Below are 16,970 nucleotides of genomic sequence, written 5' to 3'. Positions count from 1 at the left end.
GGAACCATCAAGTAGCAGTGAATGGGGGGACCAAAAAAAAAAAAAAAAGAAGGACACCAGTGGGAGGTTACTGCAATATTTTGAGAGCCTATGCTAGGGACTGAGCGTGAGAATTAAAAGGGGAAGACGCTAAACTCTACAGAAGAAAACTTGGAAGCAGGCTCATGGCCTGATGATTAAGGAAGCTGGATTCCATATGGCCAAACATGGTTTGAATCTTGGCCTTGGGCCCGAAAATATGCTGGCTACATGTGCATGCGTGCCAGAATCCTGACTGAACAGAGAACGGAGGTGGGGTTGGGGCGTGTTCCTGCCCCATTGTGGGGTGCCTTCTCCCTCCCTTTCTCTCTGTCTCTCCAGCTCTCTCTGGTGAGTGCATATCATCTCTGAAAAAAAAAAATTGTTAAATTTTTTTTTAAAAAAAGTAGAATTGTTTGGGCCAACGGGCAGCATAGTGGCTAAGGCCCTGGATTCCACATGGCCAAGTCCGTAATTTGAGTCCCTGGCCCAGCGGCTTAAAAAAACACCAATCATGTGTGCGTCTGTGCCCAAAATCCTGAGAGGAGCTTGGAGAAGGGATTTGTGGTGTGGCCATCCTCTCGGGAAAGGTGACTTCTCACTCCCACATCCCAGCACACATGCTCTATGGCAAAAATCTTAAAAAAAAAGGAAAAAGAAAAGAAGTAAAGAAAGAGAAAGAACTGTCAGGTCGTCGTGCCTATGCGCTGGGGCTGAGGAAAGCGGAGGTGATTCTGAGACTAGCAGTCCAGGTGATTTAAAAGGACAATGCAAGACGGCGGCACTGAGGCCAGGAGCGACAGCGGACCTGGGGAGAGAGGGTGAGTTTGCTCTACGCCCTCGGTGTTGTGATGACAGCAGAACATCCAGGTTAAATGGTCTCTGTTAGCCAAAGAGGAAGCAAGCTGACTATCGTCAAAGTAATCTGGATTTTGTTGTGAGAGCATAGCATTATCTCAGACTTTTTTTTTTTTTTTTTTTTGGAGAGGTTTTTGCTATAGGTCACGTGCTCTCCCCCGAAAGAGATGGAGAGATGGAAAGTGAGAAATCACACCCCCAGGAGGGAAGGGAATGGCCACACCGCAATCCCTTCTCCTCCATTCTCCTCTTGGGATCTTGGGCATGCACGCACACACGCCCGGGGTGAGTTTAAGCTGCCAGGCCCAAGACTCAAACCAAGATCAACTACATGGAAGTTCAGCGACATAGCCATTATGCCAACTGCTGGTCCCAACCACAGACATCTTCTAAAATGAACCAAATCCAGCCTCTAAATGCGACTGCCAGTTACCCGCAAATTTGAAGACAATTGATATGTTTCACAACACCCCAGAGATTTGACCAGCAAAGACCAGAAGGGGCCTATTACACAATGCAAGCAATCTGGTGTTTTCAACTCATCGATTGCAAGAAAAAAGAAAATAAATTGTAAAAGAAGGACAGAAAATCTGAAATTTTAAAGAGACTTAAAGAGCCAGCTCAGGACCAGCAGATGGCATGATGGTTATGTCACTGAACTCCCACATGGCCAGCCGCAGTTTGAGTCCTGGACGTGGAGGCCTGAAATTCATGTCAGGCATGTGTGCGTGTATGCCCAAAATCCCAAGAGAAAAATGGAGGAGAAGGATTAGGGTGTGGTCATCTGCCCTGGGGTGTGATTTCTCAGTTTCTGTCTCTCTGTCCCTCCAGTGAGCACAAGTGCCCTATAACAAAACTCTCACACACACACACACACACACACACACACACAAAATAATAATAAAATAAAAAAGGAGCCGGATCAATCAAGTGAGTTATGAATCTTATTTGGATCCTAATCTGAACAAATCAACCATAACAAAAAATTGAAACAATTGAGGAAATTGAATTTGACTAGGTATTTGCTGATATTAAGAAATTCTTTATAAGTTTTAGGTATATTAGTACTTTTGTAGTTAAGGCTCTTTTTTTAACAAGTTCTTATATTTTTAAGATCAATTAGGTCATCGGGAAAGTCATGACACATTTTTCTAAGTAAAACTGTGTCATAACTTTCCTGTCGATCCAATATAATGAAATATTTACAGGTGAACTGGTATTTCAGTGATTTGTTTTAAAATAGCCCAGTGAGGTGGAGGGAAGGGGATGGTGGGGTCCAGGTGAAATCAGTTGTCATGAATTAATGATTGCTGGGCTGATTAACAATCAGACAGGGTTGAGAGTAGCATGGCTGTCTTTGCACAATTCTCTCTACTTTGTACGCTTTAAAAATGTCCATGCCGGGACCAGCAGATGGCGTAATGGCTATATTGCTGGACTCCCACATGGTCTACCATGGTCGAGTCCTGGACCTGGTGGCTTAAACTCACACTGGGCACATGTGCGTACCCAAGATCCCAAGAGAATAGAGGAGAAGGGACTGCGGCGTGGCCATCCCCGGGGGTGGGGTGCGGGGGGGTGGGGGGGATTTTTTGCTTACTGTCTTTCTGTCTCTGTCTTTCCAGCAAGTGCACACATTCTATAGCAAAAACCTCTTTTAAAAAAATGCTAAAATTAAAAAAAATAAAAAATAAAAGGAGGGAATTCATCCCATGAAAGTCCAATACTTTCCTGTTAAGCTACATGTCTATAAACAGGTGAGCAGTTAGTCCAGGACTGAGCCCTGGGGAAGTCTCGTATTTGAGGTCAAATCAGGAAAAGAGGAACAACAGGTTTCTAGAATAGAAGCAGTAGGTTCTGCTGGCAAAAATCTGCTTTGGATTCTGATAAACCTGGGTTCGAGTCCAGCTCTAACTCTTGCTTTATCATCTTGAGCATTTCACTTACCTCTGTAAGCCTCCAAGTCTCAGTGTTCTCATCTGTAGAGTAGAATGATAGCTGCATCTACTGGCTGGGCTGGCCCGTAGCACATGATGAAGGGAGCCGGACCCCACATGGCCGATGGCAGTTCCAGTCCAGCCCCGCATGTGAAATGCCTGCTGAAATCGTGATGGGAAGGAAGAATGAAGAAAAGAGATTGTAGCGTGACCATGCCCCATTGGGAGATACTGTCTCTTTCTCTCTCTGTCTCTCTCATATGAGCACAAGTGCTTTCTGGCAATATAAAAACATTGCATTTACTGCTTAGAGTCATTATACAAGTTAAAGAATGCATGTAAAGCACCTTACATTTTACACTCTGCCTGACACAATGTGAGGGCTCCTGGGTGTTTACTATTAGTATCATTTCTTTCTCTCTCTCTTTCTTTTCTCTTGTAGTTTTGCTACAGGGCATATGCACTTGAGAGAGAGAGAGAGAATGATGATGATGCTGCAACCCCTTCTCCTCCACGCTCCCCCCAGGGTTTTGGGCGGCACACACAGTCCCAGCGCGTTTTCCACGCTGCCATGTCTGGGACTCCAACTACACAGTCGGCCATGTGGGCTCCAGCCGCCTTCACCACCACACTCCCCGGCTGGCCCAGGGTCACTGTTTCATTACAGAACAGAAGGACCATAAGACAGATGGAAAGAACCGGGCACGTGGTGTGGAAGAGTGGAGAGAAGATTCCGATGAAAGGGCAATGGCAACAGTGCCGTGTGGTGAACACGGAGTCTGGCGCCTTCGTCAGATGTGGGACTGAGGAGGTCGCTGATGATGTCCTCATGCTAGTTGCATAAAGATGGGCGTGTGTAACAGACGACAAGGAATGAGCAGCAGCGGTGGGGAAGCAAAGGAAGCCGTGCATTCTGTGCATTTCCTTATTTGGTGATGAAAGGAGGGGAAGGCATGGAGCTGCAAAGACAAGGGGGCCCTGTTTCAAAGTCAGGGGGCTCTTGCCAATCCAGCTGCAGGAGGAGAGGGAGCAGCCCACCAAGATGCAGATTAGAAGATGCAGAGGCAGGAGCCAAGGAGGAGAGACGGAGGGCAGACCGAGATCAGAGCTCCTGGACGGGGGAGTTGGCTTCCAGTGGAATGGGTTTGGTGAATGAAAACAGGACAAAGCCAAGAGAGGAACTGGGATTTCCCAAGATACCATGGAGGAAGCTATGAGGGAGGAAGAGTGGAAGGAGAAATGATCAGCTGGGGAAGGGAGAGCGCAGAGAGGTATGGCGATGAGATTACCAGGAAGAAGAGGTGAACCACGAGCTTGGCATGTGGCAGGTGGATGACAAGGACAGGAAAAGTTACAAGCTAGAGCAGGTTCTACACATGCAGGCTGGGTCCCACAATGGGCAGGTGGCAGCGGGACTGTCCTGTCGTGGAGATGGCTCTGTGGCCTTTGAAGACACCTCCTCTTAGGTGATTGGAGAAGGGCCTCCACAGTGGCCCGTGGTGGAATGGAGCCCTCCAGCTGCCCGGGGTGGAACTGCAGGCCCCTGCTGCACCGAGCTGTGACTGTGCCCGAGAAACTGGAGGGAAACAGAGGACAACGCGATTCAGCCATGACAGGCGGGTCAGAAAGGAAAGTGTTTGAATGTGAATGCCTTTCTTTGCACTGTAATTAGTGAGCCCTTCTATGTATAGCCATTCCCATTCTCCTTGCCCCTCTCTGAACCTGGTCCTAAAGACAAGGCGGCCCATTATCTGACAGAGGAGGAGAGGGGAGAATGAGAAGAAAACTGTGGCAGTGTGGCTACTCACCTGGAGTAAAAACCACTGAGTCTGAACGTGAGGACTCTCTCCCTTTTCAATTTGCTAGAGGGCACGTGCCCTCGCCAAGGAGAGGCGTAGAGAGAGTGAGAGAGGGCAAGCGAGAAAACACCCCCGTGAGGAACGGTCACGCCACAGGCCCTTCTCTGTTTCTCCTTCAGGGACTTTGTGCGCTCGCACGTCCATGCCAGGGCTATTTATCAAGCCTGGGTCCAGGACTCGAAGCATACAGTCGGCCATGTGGGATCCAGCTGCCTTAACCACCACGCCACCAGCTAGCCCTTCTCTTTTCCTTTTTCCTTTTCTTCTTTTTATTTTTTATTTAAGTTTGTTTTCATGAGTGAGAAAGAGAGAGCGAGCCAGCAACTCCCAGCCTCAGCCAGCCCTGGATCACGGAGCGCATGTGCCTGGCATACTCAGGGAGCTCCCAGATACACACCTGGACGCGCCTTCCGCGGGCCAGCCTCTGAGCGCTGCGTGTACCACTGTGCTACCACTGGCCCCAAAACGTCATGACCTTCTGACCAAGGAGGCTAAGCGGAAGTATACACTTGAAATCGAATTATCTGAATTACGATGGCATCATATTTATATGTCTTCTAAAATGCAGATTTGGGGGCCAGCAGGTGGCACGATAGTTGTGGTGCTGGACTCCTACAACCACAGTTCAAGTCCTGGACCTGGCGACTTACTTTCTCACTTTCCCTTTTTCTCTCTCTGGTCAAATTAAAAATAATAACAAATAAAATTAAATAAATAAGTAATTATTAAAAATAATAAATCAATGCAAGCTTGACCTATCTACCCTTCTTTTTATCCCCCAATATTTATCACTCCTATTCTTCCACATTGCTAACATTTTTAATTGGGTACACGGCTCCCAAAAATAAAGACTATGTCTCAACCTCCCTTGCAGCTAGAGATGATTAAGTTGGCCCAATAGTGTGCAAGCAAAAATAATGGATGTGGGACCAGCAGTTAGCGTAATGGCTATGTCGCTGGACTCCCACGTAGTTGACTACAGTTCGAGTCCCGGACCCGGTGGCTTAAACTCATGCCCGGTGCATGTGTGTGCATGCCCAAGATCCCGAGAGGAGAATAGAGGAGAAGGGATTGTGGCGTGGCCATCCCCCCAGGGGGTGATTTCTCACTTCTTGTCTCTATGTCTCTCTCTGTCTCTGTGGTGAGTGTACACGCCCTATAGCAAAAACCTCTCCAAAAAAAGAAAAAATAATGATTGTAAGCTTTGGGGGAACTTCTTAGAAAGTTGGCACCTGCCCTCTGCCCCCTTTTTTTTTTTTTTTTTTTTTGGAGAGATTTTCGCTATAGGGCACGTGCGCTCGCCAGACAGACAGAGAGAGACAGAGAGACAGAAAGTGAGAAATCACCCCCCAGGGGTGATGGTCACGCCGCAATCCCTTCTCCTCCATTCTCCTCTTGGGATCTTGGGCACACACGCACACGTGCCCGGCATGAGTTTTAAGTCACCGGGTCCAGGATGCGAACCATGGTCAACTACATGGGAGTCCAGCGACATAGCCATTACACTAACTGCTGGTTCCCCTTCTTCATTTTGAAACTATATTAGAGGGCGTATGTGCTTGCCGGGGAGAGAGAGAAAGTACCTCTCATGGGGGATGGCTATGTCGTAGTCCCTTTCCCTTCATCTCTCCCTCCACTCAGGATTTTAGGCATTCATGCACATGCGCCCATGAGTTTTTCGAGCTATCAGGCCCAAGGCTTGAACCACACAGCTGGCCATGTGGGATCCAACCACCTTAACCCCCATGCCCGCGGCTACCCCCCCCAACCTGTCTGCGTTCTTTCCCCTAGCCTGCTCTTTGAGTCCGAGCCTAGACTGTTTTAGACAACCAAGACAGCGTGGCACACTGTGGGCAGGAGGAGAGCTGAAAGGAGATTGATCCTTAGACCTGGAGGAGAGACATGATCAGATATGCACTCTGTCCTTGTCCTTGTGCAGGGCTGAGGTGAAAGTTCTACTTTGTTTATGCTAGTACTTTTTCAAGATTTTCTGTTATTTGCAGCTAACCGCATTCTAATTGATAAGCTGTGAAAGTAACTAGCCAAAGGAGGGGGAAGATAATATAAAAAGTAACGTCTTGATACTTATAAGAATATAATAAGATCTCAGAAATAAAATGATAAGTCAAGTTATTATCAATTAGACCAAACCTCTAAACATACCATCTTAAAATATAGTCAGTCAGTAGGCACCAGCAGGTGGGGTGGAGGTTAAGGCCTGACTGACTGCAGTTCGAGTCCTGGGTCCGGTGGCTTGAACAACATGCTGGTGGGTGTGTCCTTGCCTTCCAGAGGCTCACATCTGGGGCAACTGCAATACTGTCATGATGCAGGAAGAAGGTGCTGTGGGCATAACCACACCTCCTGCAGACCAAGCTGGTGACCAGGAAATGCTTTCTTAGAGTGGAGGTCTCAGCCGAGACCTGAAGAACAGACAGGAGCTTGTCAAACAAAGAGGAGGAGAGACGGGGTGGCCAGGCAGTGGGGTCTACTGGTGCGGAAACGTGGAACGAGGGTGCAGCGTGTTCCCGCAGAACCACACCAGAGCATGACAAGACGGAGTCCATCACACTGCGTCAGGAGCCGCCTGAAGTGCTGCGGAAAGAGGCTTAAAGAGAGTGAGTTTAGGCAGGTTGAATCACGGTGCCCCGACGAGGCCGTGCATCTCGTTGTGTCTGAGGAGCCGGTTTTGCACCTCGCCTGTGCAAGGATCAGCAGAATTCGAAGCTGCTTGTGGTGAGGTTGGGACTCCGGAAAGGCCAAGACAAAGGCGGTTTCCCGCTCGCAAGGAGTCAGCCTACAGCTTCCGGTGGGCCGCAGTCATCTACGCCCGAGATCTAGGACCACCAGCCCGGGACACAGGTGTGGGCGTGACTGTTCCCGAGTATAGTGCTGCGATCCTGGAGTACCTCCCCGCAGAGGTGCCCCAATTGGCAGGAAGTGCAGAAGGCGTAAGGGTAAAGCAGCGTATTAGTCGTCACTTGCAGCTTGCCATTCTGGAGATGAGGAATTGGCTCCCTCATCAAGGCTCCGATTGCTGGCCCTCCTCGTTCCACACCTCTGCGTCGCTCTGACTGGGAAGACGGGACAAGAAGGCTGTCTAAGCATGCTGGGCTGCCTACTATTCCATCTCAGGACCCTAAATGCTCTAACAGCTGCCCATGCCGGCTGATTCCAGGGGAAGGGATCTCTGTGAAAGATCCAAAGTTGCCTCTTTGTAATTCTATTTGAGCAAGTTAGAAGTTTAATTCGCTTTCCAACCAACCAAACGTCTGCATTCTGAGTCTTAACCATATTTAATGTCACTGTGGCTTCAAAGAAGCTATTGACCCCAGAGTAGCAGATTTGATTGAACTGATTGCTTTGTTTGTTTGTTTGTTTGGATTTTGTGATGCAGAAGTTTTAGTAACAAACATTAGGTTTTGTACTGACAGTACATCCGCTTTGGTGGATAAACTCAATAAAAGTTATAACCCAAACTGGAAAAATGAAAAAGAACAGGGGAGGTGAGCTTAAGAGAGCGGAAGAGGTGGGCTAGCCCCTAGTACAGCGCGTAAGTGCCGAGAGTGAGTACAAGCTGCTTCCCACATGGCTGACCCTGGTTGGAATGCAGGCTCTAGTGGCTTGAAAAACACGCCAGGCACATGTGCATGCCTTCCCCAAACCTGAAGGTAGGAAGGTTGAAGGAAAAAGGAGCGTGATATGACCTCACCCCATTGGGGATACTGGCTCCTCCTCTCTGTCTCTCCCTTCTGGTGAGTACACGGGCCCACTGGCAACTTAAAAAGCAAAGAGTGGGGGGGGGGAGTTACCAACAGACTCGTAGAAAGGGACTGAGGAGCTTCTCCCTGGGAGGCAGACATCAGAGCAACATGCAGCGTCCCAGTGCCCACGGCCACTGACCCCCAGCAACGCTCCCGAGCCCGTGCAGAAGACAGGGAGATGGGGAGGGGCAGCATTAGGGTGGAGCCGGTGCTCAGGAAGACACTGAGGAAATGAGCATCTTTTACAAGGTTCGGGAGCAGGTGTCCTATGAGCAAAGACACACAGAGGATGGGCACTGCAGTTCCGAGCCACACACGGCTGCACTTCTGAACAGGCCATTTTAGGCAATGTCCCTGGTAAACACGGAGAGTGAGACTCGGAGTTGCAGTGACAGTTCTAGGTGGTGACGGGGGTGGGGGGGAGCAAGGAGAATTGTGCTTGGGAGAGCTGGAGGGATGTGGATACCAGACCAGCTCCCGGACTGTGTTTGTGAGAGAATGTGGAGCAGCCTCTGCAGAGGGTTACAGAGGGGTCCTCTCTTCCAGGGAGAGCCCGGGGCTGGGTACACCCAGGCAGCTGTACAGAAAAGTCAGTGCAAAGCATTTGGCAGATTATTCAAAACAGATCTCCAGCCAGTGTGCCCACTGCGGGCTTCCAGGCTTGCTTGACTTGTTATTATAGTAAAATAAACGTAACGCAACATTTGCCATTTCAACCATTTTTTAAAAAGTTTTCTTCTTGGGGCAGATGACATAAAGATTATGTCACTGGACTTCCACAAAGTCACAGTTCAAGTCCCGACTTGGTGGCTTAAAATTCATGCCAGGCGCGTGTGCGTGTGTGCCCAAACTCCCGAGAGGAGAATGGAGAAGGGACTGCAGCGTGGCCATCCCCCTGGGGGGAGGGTGATTTCTTGCTGTCTCTCTTTCTCTCTGGCAAGCACACACACTACAGCAAAAATCTCGGTCTAAAAAATAAATAAATAAAAGTCTCCTTCTTGGGGCCAGCAGGTGGTATAGTGGTTGGGGTGATGGACTCCCACATGGCTGACCATGGTTCAAGTCCCAGATCTGGCCGCTTGCTTTCTCACTTTCCCTATTTCTCTCTCTCCAGTGAATGCCTGTATCAAATTAAATAATACAAATAATAATGATAAATAAAATTAAATAGTTCTTAAAAACCACTATTTTTAAAAAGTTTTTTTTTTCCCCCATGGGTGAGCCAGCCAGCCAGCCAGACATCGCCCCTAGGATCTTGACACTGCCATCTCTTCCCACTCTCAGCCAGTCCTGGATCATGGGCACATACCTGCCCGGAGGACTCAGGGAGGTCTCTGGGGAAAAAAAAGAAAAAACAAAAAACAGACCAAAAAAAAAACCACACACACACACACACACACACACACACACACACAGAAAATCCAGAACTGTCCCCTGTGGGTGAGCCTTGCAAAGCATTGAGTTTTACCTCTGTGCCATCACCTGGCCTCCATCTTAACCACTTGTAATTGCACGGTTCAGTGGCATTAATTATATTCCACACTTGCACAACTACCACCTTTACCCTTTCCAGAACTTTCTCATCATCCCAGACTGAAACTCTGTACCCATTAAACAATGACTCCCTCCCCTCATCTCTCCCACCACTTGGTAAACTATTTCTCAGCTATGAAGTATCCCATTTAAGTGGAATCACACGGTATTTGTGCGTGTGTGTCTGGTTTATTTCACTTAGGGTAGTGTCTTCACATTTCATTCATGTAGCACATCGAAACTTCCTTCTCCATAATATTCCTTTGTAAATCCACAGCACATTTTGTTTATCTATTCATCCACTGACTGGCCTTTGGGTTGTTTCTACCTTCTGGAGGCTGCTAGGTTTTTGACTCTCTCTGGCAGAGGCTGAATTGTGGTAAAAATAACTGGTGGGACGTATCAGGGAAGGGAGAGACCCAGACCAGAAGACAGATGTCTCTACCCCTCCTTGGACAGGAGTGGAGACTGATGCCTGTCGGGGTGTGAACTTAGTAACGAAGAACTCTGTTTCCTGGTGTCCAGACTGCTTTTCCTCCCAGCACTCACATTCACCCTCAAGCTGGTCTGAACTCAGCTGAACCCCACGGCATACAAGGGGTGTGGGTAGCGCTGGAGAAACAGACTCGAAAGCCTGCGAGGAGTGGCTGGGACCCCAGGGCCGCGATGCCAGAGCAGCACAGAACCAGAGCCAGAGAGAGACTGTCCCCAGGCGACTGTCAAAGCATCTCTGGCCCCACTTCACCTGGTCTCTGAGCCTTCCTGCATCTCTTACAGATCCATTCTGTGCATTTCCTTGGTCTCGGTAGGATCGTAACAGTCTCTGTTGAGCAGAATTATTGGGTCATCAGACGAGTCACCATGCATTTTTGCGTAGAAAAATATATCATGACTTTTCCAACGACCCTATTTAGGTGTCAGCTTAAAGGGCCACCTACTGTATGCCTTCCTAGGGAGAACTGCATTTTTTAAGTGACTTTTTAAAATTTTGCCATAGGGCATATGTGCTCACCAGAGATGAGAGAAAAAGAGGGAAAGTGAGAAATCACCCCTAGCAGGGATGGCCCTGCCACAATTCATTTTCCTCCTGGGATTTTGGGTGTGCACACACACACACCTGGAGTGATTTCGAAGCCACCAGTTCTGGGACTTGAACCGCAGTCACACATATGACAGAGTCCAGCACTGTAACCATGATGCCACCTGCTGGCCCCTAAGTGACAACCTTAAAATGTCAAAGTTGGGCCAACCAGTTTGCTTGGTGGTTAGGGTGGCTGGAATTCACATGACGGTGCAGTTTGAGTCCTGAGGCAGCTGCTTGAGAAACACACAAGGTGCAAGTGCGCACATGCCCAAAACCCTGAGAAGGGAGTGGAGAAGGGACGGTGGTGTGGTCATCACCCTTGGGGGTGCTCTCACTTTCTATCTCTGTCTCTCTCCAGTGATCACAAAACCCTATAGCGAATTTAAAAAGAAAAAAAAAAAAGGCCAAGTTTAGGATCCTAAAGAACAAGACTCCAGAGGTAGAATGACCAAGGGTGAGGGTGAATACTCAGGCCTGTGACCCCTCCTCTGCTGGCTGGTAGGGCTGGTTAAAAGGCTGCAGAGAATCAGCTGGGAGGACCGCACACCTAGCTCTCCTTCCCTTGCAAAGAATGGAGGCTCCCACTGGCTCTATGGCCTGGTGGTTTAAGAAGTCAGAGCCCACTTGGCTGACCGCATGGTTCAAATCCTGGCCTTGGTAGCTTGAAAACATGCTGGGTGCATGTGTGTGTCCAAAATCCTGAGTGGATGAAGAAATGGGGGGAAGGGATTATAGGTGACCATGCCCCACTAGGGAGTGCTTTCTCTCTCCCTCCCTTCTTCCCTTTGGAGAGAGCAAGTGCTGGGGGTGGAGGGACAGAGGGAGCAGGCTCACTTAAAAGTGTATTAGGGCTTGGGACCAGCAGTTAGCATAATAGCTATGTCACTGGCTATGTCGCTGGACTCCCATGTAGTAGACCGTGGTTTGAGTCCCTGACCTAGTGGCTTCAACTCACACCAGGCACGTGTGCGTTATACTCACTGTTCCCAAGATCCTGAGAGAAAAATGGAGGAGAAGGAATTGTGATATGGCCACCCCCCTGGGGGGATGATTTCTCGCTTTCTGTCTCTCTGTCTCTCTCTGTCTTTCTGGCGAGCACACGTGCCCTATAGTAAAACCTCTTTAAAAAAAAGAAAAAAGAAAAAGAAAAGCTATCAATAATCATAAGTTGGGAACAGTCAGTATAACGCACACGTGCCTGGTGTGAGTTGAAGCCACTGGGTCAGGGACTCAAACCACGGTCTACTACATGGGAGTCCAGCGACATAGCCATTATGCCAACTGCTGGGCCCAACAGCTTTTCTTTTTTTAGAGAGATTTTTGCTATAGGGTGTATGTAATCGCCACAGAGACAGAAAGCAAAACATTACCCTCCAGAGGGATGGTCACATTGCAATCCCTTCTCCATTTTTCTCTCTGGATCTTGAGTACTCATGCACATGCACCCAGTGTGAGTTTTAAGCCACCGGGTCCGGGACTCAAATTGTGGTCGACCATGTGGGAGTCCACCAATATAACCATTATGCTATCTGCTGGTCCCGATAGTTTGACTACTTTTTTTCTTTTTTATAAACTTTCTGGTGGTGTGAAATTAAAAACTCTACCAGACTAGAAGTTTCTTTTCAATGCCCAATTAACTCCAAAGCTCTGCTAAAGGCAACAAATATAGCAAATTGTAGTCTTATATCTCATCTAAAATGTGTGTTTCTTTCAAGTGGCCATCTAATTAGATTTTGCATGCTTCAGGAAGGTTGAAATGTATTTCCATCACAGATATAGTCTTAAAATGACCTGTTAAAAAAGGTTTGGGGGGCCAGCAGGTGGTGTGGTAGCTAAGGTGCTGGACTCCCACACGGCCAACCGCATTTCCAGTCGCAGATCTGAAGGCCTGAAAATTATGCCAGGTGTGCGTGCGTACATGTTCGAAAATCTCAAGAGGAGAACGGAGAAGGGATTGCTGTGTGGCCATTCCCCCTGGGGGTGAGTTCTCACTTTCCCTCTCTGTCTGTCTCTAGAAAGCACATGTACCCTTCTAGCAAAAATCTCAAAAACAAACAAACAAAAAATCAAGGATAAAAAAAGGGTTTAAGAAAGTGAAAAATGCAGTTAAAATCCAAGAAAAGTGTATTTGTGGGACTTTTCACCAAATCACAATGTCTAAAGTGTTTTTTTTTTTTTTTGAGAGGTTTTTGCTATAGGGCGCGTGCACTCGCTAGACAGAGAGAGACATAGAGACAGAAAGTGAGAAATCACCCCCCAGGGGGGATGGTCACGCAGCAATCCCTTCTCGTCCATTCTCCTCCTGGGATCTTGGGCACGCACGCACACGCGCCCAGCTTGAGTTTTAAGCCACCAGGTCCAGGACACGAACTGTGGTCGACTACGTGGGAGTCCAGCGACATAGCCATTATGCTAACTGCTGGTTCCCTAAAGTGTTTTCTAAACTTCACTTAAGCCTACACATTTTCTCTAGCACTTATTTTTCTTTTATCATCTGTTTATAATAGTCATTTGGCATGTCCTATAAACAGATAAGATACATACTTGGAGACATTTTTTTCTGTAGAAACAGTAAATAATTAGAATGCATATTTCTTCTGATTCTAATATTGTTTTCACTAGACAAATAAGTCAATATAGGATCTCATATTAATTACAGCACAAAAGGATAGAAATATTAATTCCTTGTTATCTTTTTCTAGTTCAAAGTACATACTTCTGTATCTCTTTTATTTTTTTCTTATTGAATTAAACTCCATTCTTTTTTTTTTTTTTTTTTTTTTTTACTAATTTTTCATCTCAACCTTTAAATTTCTGTTTTAGTATCCTTTTTATAACATCCATACTATGCTACAGTAATATGGTTGTACAGTCTATAGTTTATAAATAGGTAAATATTTGGATAACAGAGGGCTGTTTGTAAAGTGGTTTTAAATGATGATGTTGGCAGTAAAGTTTTGAGAACACTGGTCTTGGAGGAAGGTAAATAAATATATCCCAAAGGGAAAACAAAGTTGGTATAAGTGATGTCAGTTCTAATTCACAATGGCATTAGTGGACATATACTCCAGTGTTTATTTCTGGGCAAGCAGGAAAGAAGATATTTTACATTCTTGATTTCATAAGAGCATAATACCTGTACCACATACATAGTATTACGCTCACTTTAGATAAGAAATTAAGGTTCAGTTCAGAGAAGTTAAGCAACTTGCAAAGGTCAGCTTGGATGAATCAGGACTGTCTAACTACAAAGCATGACACTTTCCTCTTCAACCTTCATTGCATTGAAGAAGCTCAGGAAAAAGGAGTGATTATTCTCTGGTATTCTTAAAGTATTTTTTTTTTCTTTCACGTGTACTTAGATTACTAAGTACTAAATGGATAAAATTTTACTCTTTCAGAATTCTGTAATGAGTTTCCTCTCCCCTCAGTGTCTTTGAACATGCTTTTCACTCTAATTGGAGTAACTCAGATATTTTGTATTCATCCATTAAGAAGAAAGACCTTATACAGTATACCATATTGCAGTTGTATAGTTAACTCTTATGTATTTGTTACTCCATGAAATGAGAGCTCTTTAGAAAACAGAGAATCTGACCTTGATTGCATTGTTTTGTCTTGTTTTGTTTTTCTCCCTCCCACCAAAGTGTACAGTCAACAGAGCAGTTGTACAGTAATGAGAAACCCAACAAGGCTCTCCTTCAGAGCAAGGCTGAAGGGACACAATTTGCAGTAGTTAAGATTTATTCCCCTATGCTCCCCTCTAAGTATTACGTAGCTCAACAAAGAATTCTTGTTTAAGTTTACCGAGCGTGTGTAGCAGGGCCGTGTTTAAAAGACTGCAGATCTAAAGGTACCTATGTTAGCACTGCGAGCTGGGAGTGAACAGGAGGAAAAGGAGAACTTCCATTTGTTACACTGACATCTGCTATAAACAAAAGAAAAATATTAAGAGTACCAAGAGGTTCTTTTTTTTTTTTTTTTTTAAAAGCCAGTACCTGAGCGAGTTCTTCACACATGGGTAATTGCTATAGTAGAAATGAATAATAAACAAGGAATTAGAACCCTTGGCTTAACAGTCTTTCCCTCCACTCCTTCCCTGGGGTGGTAAGGCATCGGTTTCAGCTCAGTGTTAAAGTTGGAGTCTGGGCTTGAACGGGTATTTCTGCCCATACCCATCAAAAAGTGAGCCAGGGCTCCAGAATTTCATTTCACAAACCACACAGTGTCTGCTACATTAATAGTTGACAAGGCCATCTTATTAGTTTAAAATTTATTATGCTCTTTTATTTTTATTTTTAAAGGCTATGTTAGAGAAACTTGTTCAGTATGAGGGAGCATTTGAAACTGAAAAATACAGTGACATAAAATGGGTCTGTCGGCAGACACCTAAGGGTTGCTCATTATTTTTGGTTTTCTGCAGCCATCACTGTGTGTTGCTACAGCATTATTGGGCTCCGGCCAGACCCCCCAGGATGGACCCTGAAACTGGCAACAAGGATGAGGCCAGTGTGGGGTGCAGCACTTGGGCAGGCAGATGATGGCATTGAATGCTGGGGTGCACTGTGGGGGCAGGGTGATACGGCGCCTTTAACTTTCACTCTGGGGAAGGAAGGAAGCCACCTCCTGGGGGTAACAGAGACACGTTGCAGTGCATCCGGGAGAGCCCAGAGCCCTGGGCAGGTTGTGAGCCCAGAGCAGCTCAGGTGGCTGGAACGCAGGGGCGGGAGGGAGGAGCCGCTCAAGGCGAAAAGATCCAACCAAAGGCGAAAGCAGAAACAACAATAGGAAGGGCCTTATACAGCGAATTGAAGACAGGACTTTATCTGCAGGGCAATGGGGAAGCCCTGAAAAGTTTTAAACGGGAGTGACATGAACCGATACACGTTAAAATAAAGCATCTATCAGGTTGCACTGTCAATATGGGGCAGGGGCAGAGGAAGGGACAGGAGTAAGCAGGTAACTGTGGTAACCAGGCGGGGGACGCTGGTGGCCTGCACAGCAGCCAGAGCGTGGCAGGAGTGCCAACCAGACAAGAAGTACGAGGGAAACGAAGCCTGGGGCCTAATGAGCTGGGGTGGGGGGTGGGGGGGCTGCTGACCAGGTTGCTGAGAGGGGAAACACCAAGGGTTTCTAAGGAAATTACAGAGCTTCGTTCAGAGCGCATAGGTTTCAAGGTTTCAAGATTTCTGTGGCACTCGCGTTAAATATGCTGAATTTCAGGACAGGGTGGCCTTGGTAGATGACGACGGTGGAGTGGAGGAGACCATCCGCAGCAAGCAGAGAACGCAGCCCCGCTAGCTCCCCAGGGGACTCCACCCACAAGGCCGGACAGTGCTTGCATTCCTCTGTTCTTCAAATATGCCCAGACCCTCCAAACCAGCCATGAGACAGGGAGAGGATTTCATGGCTCTAATTTTGCAGGTAAGAAAAGTGAGACTTCGGGGTAGGAGCTTGTTCATGATCACCTGCTAGAGAATCGGCATGCATCTTCCGGTCAATAACACCCAGCTACAAATAAGCCCGTGCTTCCGATTGTTGAAACATATTCTTCCTCACTTTTCTGGTAGAGTGCATCAAAGAAATGGATTTTGCGTTTTAAACGTCTTTGTTCGTCTTTCTCCCAAGCCCCAAGATAAAAAAGTGGCCAACTTTCATAAATATCACCAAACATTAAACATACGTAACCACTTTCCCCCCCCAACCGAATAGAGAAAAAGCTTAGCAGTTACCTCTACCAGAAACAACTTCTTTAAAGTTCTCCGCCTTACGTAAATGCACCCTGATGGCTTGGGGCCATTCGCTTATTAACGCAGCACCTCCTTCGCCTGCTTCCCTATCTCCAGGACGTGCCAGCGGCGCACCCCTCCGCCCGCCTCCCACCCCCCTCCGGCCGCACCACCTGCTCCCGGCGCCT

At 47.1% G+C, this 16,970-nt stretch overlaps 1 protein-coding gene across 6 annotated transcripts in view; it reads right to left on the bottom strand.

Moving 5' to 3' along the window:
- The window catches only part of LOC102477759 (uncharacterized), a 19,942-nt gene extending 3,018 nt beyond the window's left edge, over positions 1-16,924 (bottom strand). For 2 of the 6 annotated variants that reach the window (XR_003550440.1, XR_003550441.1), the window contains exons 1-3: positions 16,522-16,924; positions 6,836-7,746; positions 2,824-2,975 (exon numbers count right to left, since the gene is read on the bottom strand). Coding sequence is in view for 3 of the 6 variants with exons in the window: in XM_027774292.1 (XP_027630093.1) it covers positions 3,261-4,389; positions 6,836-7,239 (1,533 nt within the window). In the remaining 3 variants the exon portion in view is untranslated. The other 4 variants (XM_027774292.1, XM_027774291.1, XM_027774293.1 and 1 more) reach the window with 4 other exon arrangements.
- Between the last annotated feature and the right edge of the window lie 46 nt (positions 16,925-16,970).

Source organism: Tupaia chinensis, unplaced genomic scaffold (assembly GCF_000334495.1).
Source record: "Tupaia chinensis unplaced genomic scaffold, TupChi_1.0 Scaffold000421_1, whole genome shotgun sequence".
NCBI lineage: Eukaryota > Metazoa > Chordata > Mammalia > Scandentia > Tupaiidae > Tupaia > Tupaia belangeri.
The sequence above is the reverse complement of the archived record's forward strand: the minus strand, read 5'-3'. Positions and strand labels throughout refer to the sequence as shown.